This window comes from Zootoca vivipara, chromosome 3, assembly GCF_965207765.1.
Source record: "Zootoca vivipara chromosome 3, rZooViv2.hap1.1, whole genome shotgun sequence".
Lineage (NCBI taxonomy): Eukaryota > Metazoa > Chordata > Lepidosauria > Squamata > Lacertidae > Zootoca > Zootoca vivipara.
Window position 1 is genome coordinate 83,584,723 of NC_142586.1, and position 22,915 is coordinate 83,607,637.

Sequence of the window (22,915 nt, forward strand, 5' to 3'; positions counted from 1 at the left end):
TGTTGTAACAGAATATTCACAGTTCTCTTGAAGCCACCATAAATGAAGAAATCAATCATACATGAATTGTATAATGTAGATAATATACCATTGTCTGCTTGCCTGCCTGTGCTGCAAAGTGCAGTACCTATCTTTGAAACTGGAGGTGCAAAGCTAGAAACGTTGTTAAACATTAACAGGGTTTGAAATAGTCTTTTATTTGTGCTATTTGTGTTGTTCAACATTATTTTCTAATTTTTATTTCTTTCATTGCTGAATACCTTGCCTTATCTCAGATGCTCTGTGCACTATGGCAGCTTTGGGAAATATACTGTAGTTTGTAAGTCTGTGCTGACTATGGCTTTCTGCAGTCTGGTAAAACTGTGCTTCAGTTAAATTTTTGATGTCCCCGTTTGAAGCTGAGTGTCCCATTATTCCTCATTTTGTCTATTGCTTAGAGAAATGTGATGTTAAATTCAGGGTACCAAGTTTCCCCTTTGCCCATATATAATTTTGCCCAAGCAATAAATGAATTTATTTTTTCCTTTGCAGACTATCAAACCAGCAGATATCGCAACAGTTCGAAAGCTTGCCAAACCACCTCATCTTATCATGAGGATCATGGATTGCTGTCTGTTGCTATTCCAAAAGAAAATAGATTCAGTTACCATGGATCCAGAAAGGCCTTGTTTGAAACCATCTTGGAGCGAGTCACTGAAAGTAAATCCCATTTCCAAATGCTTTTAATACTGGGGGTGGGGGAATCAATGGCTTGGATCTAGTGGTGCCCTGGTTTCATAGCTGCCAAGTTATCCCTTTTTTTTAAAGGGATTTTCCATTATGCTGAATAGGCTTCCTCGCGAGAAAAGGGAAAACTTGGCAGCTATGCCTGGTTTAAGCCGAAGGCATTTCTATTTCCACAAAAGGGAGCTCCCAATTTTCCTGTGAGTGTCAGATGCACTTAGACATGACATTACTTCTGCCTACCACTTGAAATGAGCATTACATGCAATTCCACCTTGGTATTTCTTCTTGAAATGAACGACAGCTTATAAATTATATTGACAACAACAGTTATTAAAGGAGACATTTGGTGATGCCCACTATGGCCTCATGGTCTGATCTTGCCTGGAAACTGCAGTGTGTGTGTGTGTGTGTGTGTGTCAGTGGGCTTCCCCTAATGAGCTGCTTGGGCACTGGGAGAAAAGGATGATGGACTAGAATGAGCCATTGCATGATCCAACAGGTTTGTTCTTATGTTCTTATATTTTTTATGAACATAAGAGCATTATGCTGTTCTCCAGAATCTCATATAGGGCAACATACCATAAAGGACCTGAAGTTTATTAAGCAGGTTATTTGAGGTGGCCAGGAAATGTTTATTAGAAATGTCCTGTCCATTTGTTAAATTCATCAGAGTTTCTGGCCACTGCATAACAGTTGTCCAATCAACACAACTCTTAAGACAAAGATGGGTAACTTTTGGCCCTCCACGTGCTGTTGGAACTCTTAACTCCCATCAGCCCCAGTCAGTTTGACCAATGGCTTAGAAGGATGGAAGCTGCAGCCCAACATCTGGAGGGTCACAGACTCCCCAAACCTAAAACAGTAACAGTAAACAGTAAATATCTGAAGAAGTGTGCATGCACACGAAAGCTCATACCAATGACAAACTTAGTTGGTCTCTAAGGTGCTACTGGAAATAATTTTTTTATTTTGTTTTGACTACGTTATACCAACAAAGCTACCTACCTGTAACAGTAAACAGCCGGTCATTCGCTTCATTCCACTACTTCGGTAGAATTTAGAAACTAGGAAATTAAAAAAGAAATACAAATATACAAGGAATAATTAGAATTGGGACAGTGTTTTACAGGTGTTGTTTGTTTATTTTCAGCTAATGAGTGGACCATTTCTGCAGAGTCTCCAGCAGTTTGCTAAAGATTCCATTAATGAAGAGACAGTCGAATTGCTACAGCCTTATTTTCAAATGGAAGATTATACTTTTGAGAATGGTAAAAAAGTCTGTGGTAATGTGGCAGGGCTTCTTTCTTGGACACTGGCCATGGCAACATTTTATGGCATAAACAGAGAAGTACTGCCTCTTAAGGTAAATGGCAGCTTTTGATTTGAAGTGCATTTCCATTTATTGAGAGGCAAAAGAAACCATGCAATGTCTCTTTTGTCTGCTTCTGCAGCGTTGGGTGTAATGGGACTAGAAACATGCCCCCCCCCTCCTCTTCATATATGATACCACTAATCTTTAAATAATATTTAAACTTCCCTTGAAATTCTGGCAGATGTTGCGTTTGTTTGGGAAACTCCAAATCTACCTTTAATTTTGTTTTGGTTGAATTAGTTGACAAATTATTTTTGAAAATTGAACAACAGTTAACTTTTACAGTTTGAAGCCTTGAACTATACAATATTGCAAGGAACACAACTAAAGCATCTTTCTGAAGAGGAAAGAGCAATCATACTAATACTAATATATTTACCAGAACAATATATGCCACCCATTTGACTGGGTTGCCCAAGCCACTTTGGGCGGCTCCAAACAAAAAGTAGTAAAAACACAATGCAACATCACACACTGAAAACAATCCGTATTTGATTGACGGTATCATGCAGTACTTTTCACCTCCCCACAAGAGTGGATTGCTTCTATAACTCAAAGCAGGGCTTTTACTGTGGCTGTCTCTGTTTTGTGGAACAGCATTCCTGTTGAGATACGAGATGCAAAACCACTAACTGTACTTTCTGGGGGAAACATAACCCCTTCACTGTATTCTTTTTGGTGCCTGCTAAATTTAGACAAGCCTACCCAGATATTTAGAATGTAATGTTGATGCATCTGCTTTTATTTTATTGTTGATCTTATTTTTTAAAATGGTTTAAGTTATTGTTGTTAACTTTTTTTATTGATCATTTTATTGTTTTATTGTTTTTTGTAACCATCTCTGAGGGTTTTTACAATCAAGTGGTATATAAATTTTATGAAATGAAATAAATAAGACATTTTTATTCTGACAAGCCTTCCCAGCTGAATGAATAGGTTTCTGCCATGATTGTCTACTGTGTAGACTGTATATGTTTTAATTCATTTGCTGTTCTTCTGAGCTGGTTTTTTGGCTGGTTTTATTATATTTTGTACATCAACTTGAGAAATCTATGGGGAAAGTGAATAATAATAATAATAATAATAATAGGCACAAGACCCTGTGAGGAAAGACTCAAAAAATTTATTCAGACCAGCAAATACAGCCATTTACTATTCAAACAAAGCAAAAAGCAGAATATCTGGTTGTAGATCTTTTCCTGTCTCAATGAGTTGTCATAATAGTTCCTCTATGCCAGGGAGAGGCAATTCAGACAAGTAAAATCCCTCTTTGGACAATTTCCCTTTAGACAGCTGCTTCATCTAGTTAGCCTTAGTGTTTTGTCTGTCTGTTTTTCATAGCTAAAAAAGCAGCAGCAACAAAAACCTTAGATGTAGTTATAGAAAACACAGTGCATTCCTGAAAACATTGTCACTTCATTCATTTTTCATTTTTAGGCTAACTTGGCAAAACAAGAAGGGCGTTTGAAAATAGCAAATGCAGAATTAGGAAAGGCTCAAGAATTATTAGATGAGAAGCAAGCAGAACTGGATAAAGTGCAAGCAAAGTTTGATGCAGCTATGAAGGAAAAGATGGTAAAACAAGAGAACCTGTTGAAAACTTAGAAGTATAGGATGCTTTGTTTACTGTATGGACTTAATCCCCTGACCAGCCCCGAATAAGGTTTTATAAAATGCTGCTTCACCAAGAAGAGAATTTAGGATGCTGATTTCCTAGCTGGCCACTGCCTTATCTTGAACTTCTTTCTGACATGGGAATGGTACTGAAATGTTGCTTGTGGGCCTATTTACCGTAATAGTATGCAGGAGAGACTATAGGTTTTTTACCCTAGTTGACAGAAATGCAGATTTTAGATAGATAGATAGATAGATATAGATAGATATGATAAATATTACACCAGCCTTTCCCAACATGGTACTATCCTGATGTTTTGGACTACAACTCCTATGCTTCAGTAGCTGGGGCTGATGGGAGTTGTAGTCCAAAGCATCTGGATGGATGTCTCCAGGTTGTGAAAGGTTGTATTACGCTGCTTAGTTGCACAGGTAACTCGTATCTTACCATTATTTCACTTACATAATCACAGCGTAAATGTGGGGTTTGAAGTCAAGCCAGCTGCCTCAGGAACTGGGCTTAGGTAGCTGCCAAACAAAGACCAGGTATAACAGAGTCATTAGTCTGACAAAAGGTGAGACATTCATTAGGCAAGAAAGCAGGAGGCTGCCAAGATTACAGGCTATGCTGGGGGGAGGGAGGAATGTGCCTTTAAAAAAACTAGGCTTGAGGTAGCAGCAGTGGCATAGGGTGTGTGTGTGGGTGCCTCTCCATAAGGTGGGGCATCTGGGGGCAGGGCGCAGTGTTGGGCCAAGCTGCTGTATCCCTCCCAGGCAGGTGGCTGAGGGGAAGGCATCCGGCGTGGGGCTGGAGGGTGCTACACCTTGGGGTCCAGTGTGCCGCCCAGTGCGCCCCACTCCTTCCGCCTCCTCCTCCCTCCACTGCTGGGTATCGTGTGGATGGGGAGGAGTTATTTGGAGCAGGGGTTTCCTGGGAACAAGAAAGGAAGTAGGGAGAACACCTGGTGGGGGATGAAGGACAACAGCCATTAAAGCTGGCCAGGAAGCAGGAACAAAGGGATGGTGCTTAGGATGGCTGGGCAGGTGAAGAACAAGATGCTCTTGAGATGACAGTGCTGCAAGATCTGCACCCCCTTCATCTAAACTCAGGTGTATAAATGTGTATTTAAACCATATTTCCTAAAGAAACTACAGCCTCTGTCACATGTTGATTCTAAACAGAAACACGACCCTGGATGATCACCCAGAACCCCCTGGAATCTTGTGCCCCACTTGGCAGAGATTGGGGATGACACACACTCTTTGTGTGTTTACAAGATGGTTCTTGAATGCAGTTCTAATGGATAAAAATATACAACGGCTTATCCTAACATTTCCCTGATGGGACTCAAGGCAGCTTGGCTTTCCTCCTGTTTAATGTATATCTGAAACTTAAAGGTGTAAAGTGACAACAGTACACCAAACCCTGTTTCCTCTTTTCATCTGACTGTGGTTTTGTGTTACTCAGTGTCACCGTGGTTGGATTAACCGGTTGAGACTGACATTGCGGGGATGATTACTGGCAATTATTTTGACCTAAAAGAAATGGGAAAATCCACCACCTGATGGGGCCTGGTGTCCCTCCTCGCTGAGGTTCCTGAGCTTATTGCTGCCTGCAGAAAACACTACTGTAGTTGCTATGGTTTCTTTTCATCAACTCTCTTACAAATGCTGCAATTTTATTCTATCTCCCATCAAAACCTAGCAGCTATTATGCCATGAATGACCTTGATAACACCATGTCATCTATTTTCAAGATATATCTTCATAATTTGTCCCAAAGCAGCGTGGCTATCATGACTGTCATTTTGAAAAGTATAATGTGACACAACATTTCCTAATTTTAGGACCTCTTGAATGATGCAGAAATGTGTAGGAGAAAGATGCAGGCAGCTTCTACGCTTATAGATGGCTTGAGTGGAGAGAAAATTAGATGGACCCAGCAAAGTAAAGAGTTCCGAGCCCAGATAAACAGGTACGGCGTAGGACAAATAAAGGATCGAAATTCATTGAAAAATACTACTGGGCACCTATCAGTAGGCAGCCAGTTGTATCACACCCCAGTGGAATAACAATTATTCCACAATTAATCTAAAAGCCCTAATTTCAACTTCAAGTGAACTGAATTGATCAATATTTAATATCTAGAATAGATATGACTTTCTTCTTTCCCCTCTTCCTTTTTATTGGGGGTGCGGTGGAGGTGACTGGATACATAAGCAGATTAGACCTTTCACAATTGTCTCCCTTATAGTCTTTTAGCTTCCCTTCTTAGTCAATACATCAGTGCCACTGATCCCTATAGTTGTATAAGGAACAGTGCTGGTCCAGGACCTCCGGAACGAATTAAGTACTGTACTGAGTGCTAGTGGAATCCTCATCCAGTTAAATAGCCAGTTGTGCGGGTTTTGAAATATCCACCTACTTCCCAGTTTAATACTTAGACGTACAATAGACATCAAACTCCGTTTATGCCCCCCTTCAATCCTGCTGTAATTATTTAAAGGGTGTCTAATGGTGTTCTTGCTGTATTTATTTTTCTAACAAGCCTGTACCATGTTTATTGTTTTTCAAAAAATGAAATTTGAAAAAATACTAATGGAGATTCTGTATTTTTCTAGACTTGTGGGAGATGTTTTACTCTGCACAGGTTTTCTTTCCTATTGTGGCCCTTTCAACCAGATATTCAGGAATCTTTTGCTTAAAGATTTATGGGAGACCGAAATGAAAGTCAGGAAAATCCCTTTTACTGAAAATTTGAACCTCATTTCAATGTTGGTGGATCCTCCTACGGTAGGTCTTGCATCCCGTAAATATTTGTAGCTCTAAATTTATTCCTATTTACTGTTTATGAGGTAGAATCAAACCATTTGCATTTTTAGCTAGTCTGAACAATGCTTTTTCATTCATCATGTTCTAGAAAATTTGTGTGCTATGCTGTACTATAATGGCAGCAGGAACCAAGGTGGAAACAATTCTAGCAAGCAGCAACTTGAGGCGGGGCAAACCTTGGAGCAGCAACCATTTTTAATTCAGTTATTGTAAGAGTTCCATTGTGTTAAGTAATATCTGTTGATATTACTGAAATAATATAATTATGCTTTTATAGTAACTATTAGAAAAGTTATGAGACAACACACACGTAAAGGGACACATACGACCCCTTTCACAGAGAGCCAACTAAATTTTTTTAAGTGGAGGAGTGATTTCTTTACATAAAATAAAGATTCAATTAGCTCCTGTTCCTTTTGTCTCTGTTACAAAAGGAAAGTGTTCAGTGTCCCATATAAGTGATACAAAGGTTTTTTTAAAAAAAAAATTCCATCGTGGACCTTGGAACAGTTCAAATATTGAAAAAAAAATGGGTGGTTTTCATGTGACTGGATAGTTGTGTACACTACATCATTGATAGATTTTTGTCTGAAATGGGAAAATGTGCATACGTAGAGACCATTCCATTGTTGCAGGTGTGATTATTTATTTATTTGCCTGCTGCAATCATGGATATGGCAGAGGCTGTCTTCGCGTAATAAAACATCTCTGGCCTTGCAACATATAATTTACTCAGTACATCGCCAGTTATGATATGCTATAAATTTAATCTTCCGAAAAATAAGTAAACGCAGGTGCACCAACAGCTTGAATAGATAAAAGAACACAAGCTGCTACTGTAGCATCTTAAAGGCAGGAGCTTTTGGCATAATAAGCTTTAGTATCACCACAGTTTTTAAGGCAACTTGGTGGTGGTGAGTTGGTGACCATCACTGCTTCTTCTTGTGGGAGCAAATTCCATAATTTAACAATGTGCTACATGAAGACATACTTTCCTTTGTCTGTCCTGAATCTCCAGATGGTTCGCTGGAATTTCATGCGTCCTAGTGTTATGAGTGAGGGGGGAAAACAGCTCCCTACCCACCTTTTCCACGTCATGCATAATTTCATAATGCTTCTATCGTGTGTCCCCCTTTATTCACTTCCCCACCTTAAGTAAAAAGCCTCAAATGTGCGTAGATAGTGTTCCAGAACTGCAGCAACTCGAACTCAATAGTCCTATTGTTATTTTTTTTGTCCCTTTAGATAGGGCTGTCATACGTCTGGCGGAATTTTGGCAACATTTTTGCAACAAATAAAGGCTCACTTTTTGAAATATGGCAACCCTACTTTAGATTTTGCCTCATTTAGTTTTATTTTAGGACAGGGGTCAGCAAACATTTTCAGCAGGGGGGCCCCGGGCCTTAGTTTGCCCACCCATGTTTTAGGATATGGTAGGTTCCCTTGAGTGAAACTTCTTCGCCTATAAAGGAGGGATATTAATACAAATAAAAAAGTTGTTTCAGAGATGGAAGCAATAGGGGGCAGTGTTCAAAACCTCCAGGAACCTGTAGCATTCAGCATTGCTTAACAGAATATTTTTGGACTCAGTATAGACTATTATCTTGATAATATGTTAAGATTAAAGCTGATAAACTTGGTTGTTTTAAATTGTTTTTAATGTTGTAAATCGCCCTGGGACCTTACGGTGTAGGGCGGGAGATAAACAAACCAACCTTATATACTTTGCTTATATGATGTGACCAATATGACTATAGCGGCATCGCACAGTAGAACCATTTTTTAAAATTAATAAATTATATCTACAATTCTGTACCCACTTACCTAGGAGGAAGTCTCACTTGAACTCAAGGGAACTTACCTTTGAGTACACATGCATAAGATTGCACTGTAAATAGATCTCTGAAAGACCATTATTGGTTATGGAAGTGGTGACTTTTTTTCTTGTTGCCCAGATTAGCGAATGGAACCTTCAAGGCCTTCCAGGAGATGAGCTCTCAGTTCAAAATGGCATAATTGTCACTAAAGCGACAAGATATCCACTCTTGATAGACCCGCAGACGCAAGGGAAAACATGGATTAAACAGAAAGAAAAGGAAAATGACTTACAAGTAAGTGTTGCAAAGTTTTAAAGGAAATGGGTTTTTTTCCCCTCCCTGGAAATACCTTTATATTTTTCCTGGAAAGTTATTTTCAGTAAAGATGAGTACTGTAGTGTTTAAATCTTCACACAAATCCGGCATCCATGATAAACTCTTGAACAGAGTATACTGCCCTGCACCCTTTCAGTTTATCAACTGAGGCACCCACACATTATTTGGTGGCCATCAGTTTGCTTTTAACTTATGCTAGCATCACTTTCAGATATGTGTTTAGTGTCTTCTCACGCATATCATATTTAAGCAGTGCTTTTTCTGGGGGTACTCAAGGGAATGCAGTACCAGCCCCTACCCCCCCCCCCATGTTTAAAATGTGGTACTTACTGTAACAACTTCATGGTGAGTACCTGCTCCTTTTTTTCCTTTCCTTTTTTTAAAAAAAGTGTTGTATATAAGAAAGGCAATTGTATTCATACGCTTCCAGGGCACTCCCCCCCCCCCCATATATTTCTCAGTTCTTTCAGTGGTTTGAAGTGCAAGTCACTCAGCCAAAACCTCAGGAAAAGAAGCTGCTGCATTCAAATCCTACCTCAGTCACGGTTTTATAGGCTGAAATCTCTGCCTCAGTAGCCTTTCCACAGAAACTCAGAAAATACTTTGCACACTATGGGAGACGCTTATGTGTATGTGGAATGAGGTCTGCTAGTGCAATGGGACATCAAAGTCCCATTGATCATGTCTACTCAGGTTTTACACTGAGTACAATGAGACTTATGCTCAGGTAAGTAGGAACAGGATTGCTGAGAAGTAAAGGTGTTCTAAGGGTTAATAACAAGAAGGTGCCTTGCCAAGTATCTGTCTTGTAAGAATAAACTGTTTCCATTTCTAAGGTGACGACTCTGAATCATAAATATTTCCGCACACACCTAGAGGATGCCCTCTCTCTGGGGAGACCACTTTTAATTGAGGATATAAGTGAAGAATTAGATCCTGCACTTGATAATATATTAGAAAAGAACTTCATTAAATCAGGAACCTCTTTCAAGGTTAGTTACCTTTATAAAAGAGCTATGACTGTGATAAATTTCATTTAAAAGTGTGATAAATGTTTAATCACGTCTGTTCTGAGCAAGCAAATGAAATAAATCCTGTGGCCAAATAGGGGGGAACCCTCTTTATCGTGTGACCAGTTTCTTCTCTAACTCAGAATCTTAGGGGTAGATTGGTCGGAGGTCTGCTTGACAAGTGGTTTTGTTGTGTTTTTGTCAGTCTTTGGGGGAAGAGTTGTTGTTCTCCCCTCCCTGCCTCTCAAGTGCTTAGCAGGTAGCACACCCCCAACCATAACACTTCATTAACACCACATGAGATCAATGCTTAGTACAAAGTATAAATCTAATAAATAACTAAATAACTAAAACACACATTCCCACTGCATCTTTGCACTTGTGAATGCCATCAAAATCAAGGGGGCCCAGTAAAACTGGGCAGTAAAAAGAGTAAAACTGGGCAGTGGTCCCTGAAAGACAGCAAATGGCCTTCTCTCTCTTAACAATATTTTTGGGCGCACATATTCTCAGCTAGGCCTGGAGCTTTCTTTTTTAAAGGGTAGTCATGGAGTCCCTTCTCGCTTACCCTAATTAGTAAAGTAGTTCAAACAGGAAGGGTCTTAGAAATGCTAGGCACCGCAAACGGAATCTCAGTTATGGATCTTCTCAACTTTGTGCCCCCTCAGCTTGGCACCTTGTGTGGGGGAACCTCCCACACCACCCTAAATTCAGCACTGAGATGACTTGATTCGTTTTTCTAGAGTCTAGTGCAGACATCCCCAGACTTCGGCCCTCCAGATGTTTTGGACTACAATTCCCATCATCCCTGACCACTGGTCCTCTTAGCTAGGGATCATGGGAGTTGTAGGCCAAAACATCTGGAGGGCCGCAGTTTGGGGATGCCTGGTCTAGTGGTTTGATTTGGCCTGAACAAATCTATGGTGGTGCCTACCAGTTTTCTAATCACCATTGATCGGTACAAAATTGCAGCTGCAGGCAAGTTTCATCTTCATACCAGGAGCTCCTTCCTCATCTCTGCCTCCCACTTTATGGGAAGAGTTCAACCTGAAGATAATAATAAGAAATTTAAAATGCACCATAAACAGTCATATCACCATTTCTAATACCATTGTTTTTCTTGATTTGTGCAATTGCTGCAGGACTCTGTGATGATAAATTAGGGGTGGGGACCCACATTATGAATTATTGAGAAACTGAGGAAAAGGACAGAAACCAGATTTTACAACCACATAGAATATTAATAATTATTTGTAGCACAGACACAGATTAAGCAAATTTAATTGTAAATGAACAATTGTGATGTTTAATATAAATTCAAGTGTGCACATCTTCCTGAATGATCTTTCTCAATAATATGTGCAGATTAGAATGCAATATCTGTTATTGTTATATTGAATTGTTGTTTAGGTGAAAGTTGGAGATAAGGAAGTAGATATCATGAATACATTTAAACTTTATATCACTACAAAATTGCCTAATCCTGCCTTCACTCCTGAGATCAACGCCAAATCATCAGTAATAGATTTTACTGTTACAATGAAAGGGCTTGAAAATCAGTTATTGAAGAGAGTAATTCTTACAGAGAAACAGGTAAGATAACCAAGAATGAACTCATGTACTAACAAAACAATGAAACTATAATGCTTTACGGACGCTTGATCTTCTAATTCTGAAATGCTGGTCTAGAACCCGCTAGCAAGTCATGGTGATTTGAGGTGGTGGCTGGAGTGGATGGGGATGAATTTTGGAAAGAAGGAAACTTGGGAGAAGAAAAATCAACTGAACAAATTCCTTATCCTTAGTGTAAATAAAATGATACAGCAGTCTCTCTTAAATTATAAAAAAACATAACAAGCTAAATGTGCAAGTGCTAACAAATTATGATTGGGGCAATTGCATTATAACACAATGCTAAAAGTGTTTAGACAGTTTGTATTGATATTTAACAAAGGAACTGGAAGCAGAGAGAATTAAACTCATGGAAGATGTAACATACAATAAACGGAAGATGAAAGAACTTGAAGACAACCTGCTTTATAAATTAACTGCAACTAAAGGTAGTGTATCAACTTATATTCATTTCATATTTATTAAGGTTGGCATCACTCTGCTTCCATTAACGAAAGGGACATGTGTCTCTGGTTTACCACATTAAAAGGTCTAATTCTACCTGAAGTAAATGCAGTTGAAAGCTTGCACCTGGACTGCACTACTTCAGCCTGCAGATAGGGGTCATACTTGAATCCTTCATGCAATAAATAAATAACCCCTGTATATAAGATGTCACGCACTGGGGAGAAAGGGTTTCTTGGCATCTCATTTCTATCTGCAGAGGTTTATTTATTTGTATAGAGGAGCATCCAATCATTTGAGCCACTACAGCCCAGTCCAGTCCATTCCAGTCCAGAGAAATAGGTTTACTTCTGCAATGCTGTGTGCTCTTTGCGAGAACCACACATAACTCATTATTAGACATACCTCTCAGACATCCTTATGCATTCAAGTATGTCCTTCGTACCATATTAATGTGAAGTACTGATGTGCAAGGTGAAAAGATAAAACAACTACAGAGCAGAGGTTTCTGTTTGAAATGGACAGATCACACTTCTCTGATTGAGATGAGGCAGACTAGCAGTTGAGGTTCTTTGTGGCTAAAACAGAGGAGGCTATGGACCCTCCTTTCTCTATTGGGAAAGGACCACAGTGACAGAGCATCTGCTGAGCGTGTAGAAGGTCAGTCTCCAGAATTTTCAGGCAGGGATAGAAGAGTGTCTGAACCCCAGTCAGTGTGGACAATGCTGGGCTTGATGGACCAATCGTCTGACTCAGTATAAGGCAGCTTCCTATGTTCCTTCTCCATGGAGGATGACCCAGCAGATGAGAAACACTGCCATGTAGTGTTCAAAGGCAGGGAAATGGGCAAGATCTCCCCCGGTTTATTTTCCTGCTATGGGGCATATGACAGAGAAGAGGCAGCAACAGGGCATTGGGTGGGTGTTGTTGCCTGCAGGAGGGCAACCATTTAAATCACCCCTAATTGGCTCCAACCTAACATCCATCCATAGTGGGGGCATACCTGCCAAATTGCTGTCGGAGAAATAAGGGACCGGGCGGAAGTAGCAGGGCGGAAGTAGTGCTGCCGCCATTTTGGAACTGGGCGGAGCATGCTCAGAAGTGACTTTTGATGCTGCTTTGCCCAGTTCCAAAATGGCCACCACGCCAGAAGTCGCACTGCGGCCATTTTGGAACTGGACAGAGCAGCATCAAAAGTCGCTTCTGAGCATGCTCCGCCCAGTTCCAAAATGGCCGTGGCGCCAGAATAAACTGGGGGAAAACAAAAAAAATTCCGTTTTTTCTGCTAGGAACAGCTGGGAAAACGGGGATTTCCCGAGGAATACGGGAGACTTGGCAGCTATGAGTGGGGGTATCTTGGAGGCAGGGACAGTGAGCATTTTGAGGGAATTCAGGTGGTAGCTCACTGCAAGTAGCAGCAGCTGCTTCCCTGTGGTCCTCTCAGTGTCAGGATTTTTTTAAAGCAGCCCACCCATCATCAGCAGCAATAATAGGCCCTGCTGGGGCTCCAGCATTTGCCCAAGAAAGCCTTGTGGTAATGCTGTTCATGCTAATTGTTTCTTACCAGTTTCCTCCACTGGAATAAAAAGAGACCCCAGCTTTTGGGATGAAGTGTTCTTCCTTCATCATAATAACTTGTTGGGCTTTTTACAGAAAGATACATAGCATGATGTAGGAGAAGAAACCAGAATAATGCCTGGGCGACTCTTATTTGGCTCATTTAGAATGCAAAGAACCACTTTGCTTTAACTGCTTGGCCTGGATTCTTTGTACTAATTAAATTATGTTTTTTTCTGCTAGAGGAACTGGTTGGTTTTATTTCCATATTGAGTTCTGAATTCTGTACAGGAAATTAAAAAGCACCGTTACCGAACATTTCCTCTGGTGCCCTTTAGGGTCTTTGGTGGATGACGAATCTTTAATTGGTGTTTTGAGGACAACTAAACAAACTGCTACAGAGGTATCTGAAAAGCTGGAAGTTGCAGGAGAAACCGAGAAAAAAATTAACACGGCACAAGAGGAATATCGTCCAGCTGCTACACGAGGAAGCATTCTTTATTTTCTTATCACAGAAATGAGCATGGTCAATACAATGTACCAAACCTCATTAGCTCAGTTCCTAAAACTATTTGATCAGTCCATGGCCAGGTAAGAATACAGTTTTATTTCTGCAGACGCCTGTATCTTTTCCCAATCCATCCCCTTTGCTTCAGGCTCATTTTCATCCAATCTAGTCAGGCAGAGTGCTGAATGACTTTGGGGTTGTTGCTCAGAGCAACATTTCATTTTGCTTAGCTGTACTGCTTTTTGCTGCTATTTAGATTATAAATGTTGCATGTCACCCCAATCTCCAAGCGCTGCAAGAATCCAGGGGTTCCAGGCGCTTACCCTAGGTTCATGTTTCCCTTCGAATGAGGTACAGTGGAGACTGAGGTGTTTTAAAGATGTATGGTGTTTTTTTTTACACACACCCTCAACCTGAGCCCATGATGGAGGGGTTCACAGCATTAACACCCCCAAGAGGGCCTTACTTCTTCCATAGCTGCAGCCTTGGATTCAAACAGAAATCAAACATTGCTCTGACACTCTCTCCAGCTTTCTGCTTTGCTTCCAGCTCACATGACTCAAAACTCTTTGCTCTCAACTCTGCTGTGAGTTGGAGGAAGGGGCCCTACCCATTTGCCATCTCTCACAGAGCCTTTGTTCCCCATCACCTCACCAGGAAGCTAGCTTGACTATTCCAAGAATTCGAAGAGTGCATTCAGCCTAACCCCTCCCCAAACGCATAACATACAGTGGTACCTCTACTTACGAATTTAATGCGTTCCAAACGCACATTCGTAAGTCGAAAAAAATTGTAAGCCGAATCCCACAGGAATGTATTGGGAGAAAAAAATCGTAAGTCAATGCAACCCTATCTAAAAAGTAGAAAAAAATCCTATCTAAACCGCATCCAAGATGGTGGATGGAGCTCCGTTCGTAAGTAGAAACATTCGTAAGTAGAGTTATTTGTAAGTAGAGATACCACTGTATTTTTGTATTTCTATTGTATTTCTATTCTATACAGATACCACTGTATTTTTGTATTTCTATTCTCTTAATGTGAGTTATTAGTAGATTGTTTAACCTTAGAATTATATCCAATGTAGTTGTCTTGTTCATGCAAGTGCTTTTGATTGCTCAGTGGATTTTCCTCTCCTCCCCCAGTCTATGTCTGTTCTAGGGATTCCTCCAACCCTTTGGGGCAATTGGGTATGTGTGCATGAGCAGAGGAGGCAGAGGGGATGTTACACTGAACAAGCAGAAGTTTTTGCACAAACACAAGCAGATACAGTTCATTGTATATATTTATTAATATGAGATGTTTGATCTATTAATATTTGTACCCCTCTTTTGTATATTAAATATTCTACCTTTTGTATATTACTTTTTCTTTTAGCGAATTTACTTGAAATGCTGCTATATTTTATTGTGTAAACTTTTGTGAAGTTGATGTGAGCCGCTTTGAGCTTGTTGATGTGAATCTGTTTGCTTACTTTCTTGCTTTGCTTTTATGCCTTAGATCTGATAAGTCCCCTATTCCACAGAAAAGGATCACAAATATTATTGAGTTTTTGACATATGAAACTTTCACATACTCTGTTAGAGGTTTATATGAAAACCATAAATTTCTCTTTACGCTGCTTCTGACATTAAAAATCGATCTTCAGAGGGGTCAAATCAAGCCAAAGGAGTTCCAAGCACTAATTAAAGGTAATTACTGGTTCTGATTTATTTCTACCTTGTTACAAAAGCTTGTAATGGAATACATGTTTGCATATTATACTGAAAGCAACCCTGTGTGGAACACAAAACATAGTGGGCAACTACCTAAAGCCATTGGAATGGGTAAACAGGAATTTAAGAATAAAAGAGCCCCCCAGGATCAGTCTAAAGACCCACCTGCTCCCATACTCTGTTCTCACAGTGGCCCCCCAGATGCCCATGCAAAGCCCCCCAGGCTCCCTTTCTTTGGGGAGCAGATGTGCTCACCTCCAGCTCAGCTGAGTGACGGTAGGGAGAGAGCAAAGGCACACAGTCGGAGCATTGTTTTGTCTGGAACTTTCCACCCAGCATCCTGGAGCTATCACTCACTCACTGCCTGAAGCAAGCACTTCATTCACTTCTGGTACTTTGCTTTGTGTTGCTGTAATATGCTTTGCTTGGGTGGAATAACAGCCTTCTTAAGAATGCTCATTAGCCATGCTGGTGACCTCACACACTTGTTGGTACCTTTCCTGCTCTGCATATCCATCATCTACGTAAGCCATCCTTATGCATATCCACACTGATTATTTAAAATTTTATAACATCAGTTTTGTTCAAATACATTCATGGTGACAGAGTAGGCTTTTAAAACTTATGAAGGATGCAAGACTGCCTAAAGACTGATGTGCAGGTTAATTCTACTGTAGTAAATGGGCATTAATTTTGTGTAATCGGAAACAGGAACACAGGCTAAAACATATGTGTCTCTTATCTCATGGTATACAAGTCCATTTGTGGTTGTAAACAATTGTTTTCTGCTCTGAATACAAGTTGTGGCAAGCCCATGGTTTTGTGAAATGTCTCCCTCCTCTTTTGCCTTTTGTGAGGACGAGAAAGCTTCTAATTTTAAACTGACTACAGTTCCTGGTAACTTCCAAACTTGGGGAATTGTGCTTTGTTTAGACTAGGGTTAGCCAACATGGTGCTTCCAGATGTTTTTGGACTACAGCACACACCAGCCACAGCTAGCATGGCTAGCGATGGAAAATGCAAGTTGCAATCCAACACATAGAGGGCATCATTTTGGTTGTCCCTGATTAAGACCATGGCTTTGAATGGGAGCTACGGTTTCTGATGACTAAAATGTGGTCAAGGCATGCTTTGATTGATCACAAAGAAGGCCTGTCTGCTATTGTTCTTATGGGGACTCTTAAGAAGGACTTCTGGCCAATTCATCACGTAATGCACCAACTGTTTTTGAAACATAAAAGCTTTATATGAATTCTAAATATTAAAGAAGGCAATGCTGCTGATGGAGTATTGTCTGTGACACTGTACGAATTGGTCTTGGCTCTTATTTTGTATTAGTCATGGAAAAACCTCTCTAAAAGGAAGTTATTCACATAAAGGAAAGTGTATGTGTCATACAAAAATGTAAAATTACCCATAATACATTACCATCATAGATGTCACAGATGCAAGGGGAATGAATTAAAATGCTAATCAGGTATAAGGCTATGAAATAAGGGCAATTAAAAGTTTGTAGCAAACAATGAGGCTATAATAACTGCAAAAAAACTGATTCTGTATTATTAATAAAGAGAATAATGGCATATTTTAGGCATTCATCCTACATGCTTTCAGATATAATACAAAAAGCATTGGTTTTAGAGAAATAATGTTGTTGTAATATTTTACTGGAAAGGCATTTTGAAACTGTTTCCAGGCAGGGTGATCCTATGATCCTGGTGGTCGCTATATCAAGGTTAACGCTGACATAATAGCATAGTCACAATCCTATGCTCAGTCAATAGCACAACAACAACACATCAGCAGGTGAAAAAAATATATATATACCTATATCACCAGATAATCCTATAGCATCTTTGTAAATGCTGCATTGCACACTGAGAACACCTTCATATTATTCATGCTTTGTTGTTGTTAAGTCGTTTAGTCATGTCCGACTCTTCGTGACCCCATGGACCATAGCACGCCAGGCACTCCTGTCTTCCACTGCCTCCCGCAGTTTGGTCAAACTCATGTTCGTAGCATTACTCATGCTTTATTCATGAGTATTATTCATGCTTAGAAGGTACGAAACAATGCATATTGATGTCTGAACAACCTCACAACATCACCCACACTACTGTCCTCACCCAGATGTCAAGTCCTATGAAGTTCTGTGGCTGTGCCATGATCCCAGTTGGTTAAACCCAGTGTTGGTTAAACATATTTATTCAGAAGTCAATTCCATGGGGCTCACTCACCCATAAATGTTCATATCAAATGGAGACAAATATTCAGGAGAGCTGCATGGTAGCAACCAGGGCCAGACCAATACATTTTGTTACCTGAGGTGAACCACAAAAGGGTGCCCCCTCCCCAGCCGGGAAGAAGGAGTGAGTGAAGGTCTACATCAGGAACAAGCAAGGAATAAAGATACACATTGGGATCTGCGGCCCCTGTGGATCCTTCCTCACCTTGCCTCATGGGTGGGCCAACCCTGGTAGTAACATACATTTCTCCAGAGAGCTTACACAACAGGTTTGTCTACAGAAACTCGTGCAAAACGTACCTGTGGACTGCGTCTGTTTGCTTCCTTCGTTATTTGGTGGGATAGAGACTGCCATTTGTCTGATAGTCTAAAACTCAAATTTAATAATATGAAGCATAACGTATGTACTCTGTAATAATGCTGCTGATGATGATTGTTTTTAATCAGGGGGTGCAGCGCTGGACCTAAAAGCTTGTCCTACCAAACCATTCCGGTGGATTCTTGATATGACATGGTTGAATCTGGTAGAACTGAGTAAACTACCGCAGTTTTCTGAAATTATGAACCAGGTGGGCTCACTCGTCTTTCTTTCTATTCCGTATATTGTTTCCCACAGTCATTGTATCCTTTTGCCTTAGAGAATTGAGATGTGGCCATTAATTCCAATATTGCCTAGTTTCGCACCTATCTTTTTCGCATGCTATCTTTTCCCCTCAAGGTCCCAGGTTCTGACATCTCTGGGTTGTGCTGGGAATGTCCACTGCCTAAAATCTTGGAGTGTCACTGCCAGTCAGTTGTAGGCAATATTGACTTAGATCAGACATGGCCAAACTTGGGCTTCCAGCTGCTTTGGGACTACAATTCCCATCATCCCTGACCACTGGTCCTGTTAGCTAGGGATGATGGGAGTTGTAGTCCCAAAACAGCTGGAGGCCCAAGTTTGGCCATGCCTGACTCAGATGGACCAATAGTCTGCCTTGGTGCAAGGCAGTTTCCGGTACACCTATATATGGGCATGTAAATAATCACAAATGCTGGCACATCCCACCCCTCAAAAACATGTTCTACCTAACATGAGCAGAGCTTTCTGGGATGGTCTGCTAAGCCTCTTGCTCCAAGCAGCAGTCAGAGCTGCTCAGTAAGCCCTCATCTCCTATGTCAGGGGGAAAGCATATCTCAGGGCTCATCTTCTGCACCCCACATTTCTTTTTCCTCCCCATCCCCTCCAACTCTGCAGCAGTGAAACGGGGATGGTGGGATTTGAAGCAAAGGTCCACCAAGCTCTGGGTGCAGTTGGAAAACAGGCTGGGGGCACTCGGCCACAGCAAAGAGCCTTTCCTTGAGGGTAAGGGACTGGATGGGCTTCATTGCTTTAGTTGCATTTTGGTAGATGCTCATCCTCTGCACCTTCTAAAATAGGCTAATGCTATATTAGGCTGCATCAACAGACATATTGTGCCCTTTATCTTTATAAATGACTTGAATGAAGGTACCAAAGGCATGTTCAAGAAATTTGCAGATGACATCAAACCAACACAAGTATAGTTTCATGATCAAGGGAAGTGATAGTTCTTCTCTATTCTGCCTTGGTCAGGCACACTTGGAGTGCAGTGTTCAGTTCTGGGTGCCACAGTTTAAGAAGGATATTGACAAGCTGGAACGTGTGCAGGGGAGGCCGACCAAGATGATCAAGGGTCTGGAAATCAAGCCGTATGAGGAACAGTTGAGGGAGTTGGGTACTGGTATATTTAGCATGGAAACGAAGACTGAGAGGAGATATGATAGCCATCTTCAAATATATGAAGGGCTGTCACATAGAAGATGCTGCAAGCTTGTTTTCTCCTGCTCTAGAGAGTAGGCACGAACCAATGGCTTCAAGTTGCAAGAAAGGAGAGTCTGGCTCAACATCAGGAAAGAGCTGTTAGATAGTGGAACAGACTTCTCAGAAAGTGGTAGACTCTCCTTCCTTGCGGCTTTTAAACTAGAGGTTGAATGGCCATCTGTCATGGATCCTGTAGCTGAGATTTCTCCATTGCAGGGGGCTGGACTAGATGACCTTGAAAGTCCCTTCCAGTTCTATGATTCTATGAAATATGACTTTGACTGAAGTGTAACTTTCTAAAATTGCCACAAGTGTACTCTAATGGGGAAACTATGTTTGTCTGTTGCATTTGGTACATTAGATCTGTCGTAATGAGAAGGGGTGGAAGAATTGGTTTGACAAGGAGGCTCCAGAGGAAGAAACGATTCCCGATGGATACAGTGACTCTCTAGATACTTTTCGTAAACTTCTGCTTATCAGGTGAGGATCATGCAATTTCAGCATTGCTTGTTTTGCTAGCGTTCTTCTAAGAGTGCTGTGTGTTAATCGCTATGCAGCATTTACCTTGGAAAAAAATGATACGTAAATGAAACTGACACTGAAATTGAGCCTCACCAAATATTTTCGTTCCTAGGTCGTGGTGTCCAGATCGCACACTTTCTCAAGCCAGGAAGTACATTGCGGATTCATTGAATGAAAAATATACAGAACCAGTCATTTTAAACTTAGAGAAAACTTGGGAGGAAAGTGATAAGCGAACCCCGCTCATCTGTTTTTTATCAATGGGATCTGATCCAACTATCCAGATTGATGCATTGGCCAGGAAACTTAAACTGGGTATAAATAGAATATTTTATTCTTCAAGATAAGAATTTGATTTTTTTAGGGGGGGGAAAACATTTTGGTAAATTTAGTTTTTGTAATAATTGACAGAATTTGCAGTGGGCCCTCTCATCTACAATCCTGAACAAACTTCAGCAACTTTATGATGAGGGTTGTATTCAATTGATCAAGCAGGAGGTGTCCATTAGTAAAAAGCCAATTGTTACAGAAGGCAGGGCTAGAAAGAGCTTCAGATTTCAAGGCACTTGAGGCTACTGTTAGAGGAGCTTTCACTAATTCTGTAATAAATGGCTCTTTCTTGATCTAGGACAGAGTGGGTAACGTGCCACCAAGTTCCATGTGGTACTCAGTCTTATTTCATGTGATGGGAGGAGCTCGGAAGAAGAGGTGGAGGGCAGGACGGGGGGGGGGGGGAGAGAGCAGTTGAAATGTGTAGAGAGATGGAAAGTGGGGCGGGGGAGAGAATATTGCCGTAAGCGGCCAGTTCAAGCCCCTTGGAAGAGTGATCTGTCCTTCCTCTAGTTAGTAGCTCACTGGGTAGGAAGAAAGGGGGAGCAAGGGAGATAAAGGGGTGGTAGAAAATGAGGAAAGGAGGCTATGATTTTATCCACGGTCAGCATTTAGCCCCTCAACAGATTACGCTTAAGGGAATGCAGCTCTTGACAGCCTTTCTGTTATTACAGCTTATGCACGTGGACATTTGCTTCCATCACAACTATCACCAGTGCTAAGTACCACAGAGGATAACTTCTTGAGAGGGTCAGACATTACCTCTGGCTTTATTCCTCAACTTAATTCTCATTGGCATCAAAAGACCTTCATGCATGCAGCAAAGTGATATACTAAATTAACTTAATTGATTCGTAGCAAATGGAAGGCAGCACAAACATGAATAAAATAAAGGGCCAACATTCAGTGAAGTCTTATAAAAATGCAATGCTGTATATCTGCTAAATAAATACAATATGCAGAGGATTCTTGAGTAAGTTAAAGCATAGAATTGAAAAAGCCAAATTAGCAAAAAAAAGAAGAAGAAAAAGTGCTTCCACGCTTGCCTACAACCAAGAGTACAAATTTATGTAATCTTATGATCATTTTACCATTTCACTTGTTGTAGAAAACAGAGCTATTTCTATGGGACAAGGACAAGAAGTCCATGCACGCAAACTAATTCAGACATCAATGTCACAGGTATGTATACAATCTTGACTTTTTTTTAAAGAAAAAAAAATCTCATCCCATCGCTTGAGTTTTTTAAAGATTCCACCCACCCCCTGACTCAGGTTTTGTACTTCCATTTAAAAATTGTATAAAGAGGTGTGGCATATAGCTATTAATGATAAATTAACATGATAAATTGCATTTAAAAGAGTGAGGCTGCAATCTGATACTCACTTATCTAGGCATAATTTTATCCATCTTAATGGGGCTGATTTCTAAGTAAGAACAGAAAAGGATTCCTGCTGGATCATACCAAAGGGCTGTCTAGATGCAACATTCTGTTGAGTGTCAAGGACCCGCAAACCCCCCCCCCCCCCGCCTTTGATGAATAAAACACGTGGACACCAGTATTTGAGGTTAATGGGCTAATAAAGGCCACAACCCGGGCTTTGGACAGGAACCACGATGCCCAGATTCCTTTAACGGAATACCCTTAAGGGGGAGGGGCAGGTGATGGCCACAACCTCCCCTCCCATCAACCAAGCTTTTCCAATGCCTAATCGCCAAACCTTACAAAGTTGTGACAATTTGCTACAAGGTAGGCGAAAACCAAGTGGCTGGTGCCAATCTGCCAAGTGGGAAAGTTCCTGCCAGGCCCCTTCAACAGGTGACCAACCGAAGTCCATAGCAAGGTCAAGGTGTTGAATGCAAGAAGAAAGGGAGGGAAGGTGGGAGATCCGCAGAAGCAAGAAGCTGAAGGGGGAGCTCCCAGCTGCCGTGCAGCCGCTTAAATACAGCAAACCACGCGCCCCCCCCAACTAGCTGGATTGGCTGGCTGTGGGCATGATGCGGGCTGGGACTGCTCAATGACACGGGGGACTCGCAACGCTCCCCCCCCAAGCATGGGAGAGTTCAAGGCCAGCCTTCAACCCCGCCCTCCTGTGAAGGAGAGCGGCTTTCTCACAGAGACCAACCAGATGCCTATGGAAAGCCTACAATCAGCACTCCCTCACTCCTGTTTTGCAACAGCTGGTATTCAAGCACATGCTGCCTCTCTACTGGAGTAAAGAGCCAGCCATCAAGACCATTATCCATTAAATATTCACTGTGTGAAGAAGTACTTCCTTTTGTGCATCCTCAGACTTCCAGCATTCAGTGTAAGAGGATGATCCTTGGTTCTTGTACTATGAAAGAGGGAGGAAAATGTCTCTCCACCCACCTTCTCCATACGATGGATAACTTTGTACACTGAATAGCTCCCACCGTCTAGCTGGCCTTCTA

The 22,915-nt window shown here is 41.1% G+C and overlaps 1 protein-coding gene across 1 annotated transcript in view; it reads left to right on the forward strand.

Annotated features, from left to right (window-relative positions):
* The window catches only part of DNAH8 (dynein axonemal heavy chain 8), a 127,896-nt gene that overhangs the window by 80,689 nt on the left and 24,292 nt on the right, over nt 1-22,915 (forward strand). Inside the window, exons 65-79 of the mRNA XM_035110511.3 lie at nt 532-699; nt 1,877-2,089; nt 3,536-3,673; nt 5,560-5,687; nt 6,334-6,505; nt 8,500-8,655; nt 9,534-9,689; nt 11,118-11,300; nt 11,662-11,767; nt 13,679-13,931; nt 15,346-15,536; nt 18,256-18,377; nt 19,992-20,110; nt 20,265-20,467; nt 21,591-21,664. Of these exons, the coding sequence (XP_034966402.3) occupies nt 532-699; nt 1,877-2,089; nt 3,536-3,673; nt 5,560-5,687; nt 6,334-6,505; nt 8,500-8,655; nt 9,534-9,689; nt 11,118-11,300; nt 11,662-11,767; nt 13,679-13,931; nt 15,346-15,536; nt 18,256-18,377; nt 19,992-20,110; nt 20,265-20,467; nt 21,591-21,664 (2,382 nt within the window). The remainder of the gene's footprint in view (nt 1-531; nt 700-1,876; nt 2,090-3,535; nt 3,674-5,559; nt 5,688-6,333; nt 6,506-8,499; nt 8,656-9,533; nt 9,690-11,117; nt 11,301-11,661; nt 11,768-13,678; nt 13,932-15,345; nt 15,537-18,255; nt 18,378-19,991; nt 20,111-20,264; nt 20,468-21,590; nt 21,665-22,915) is intronic.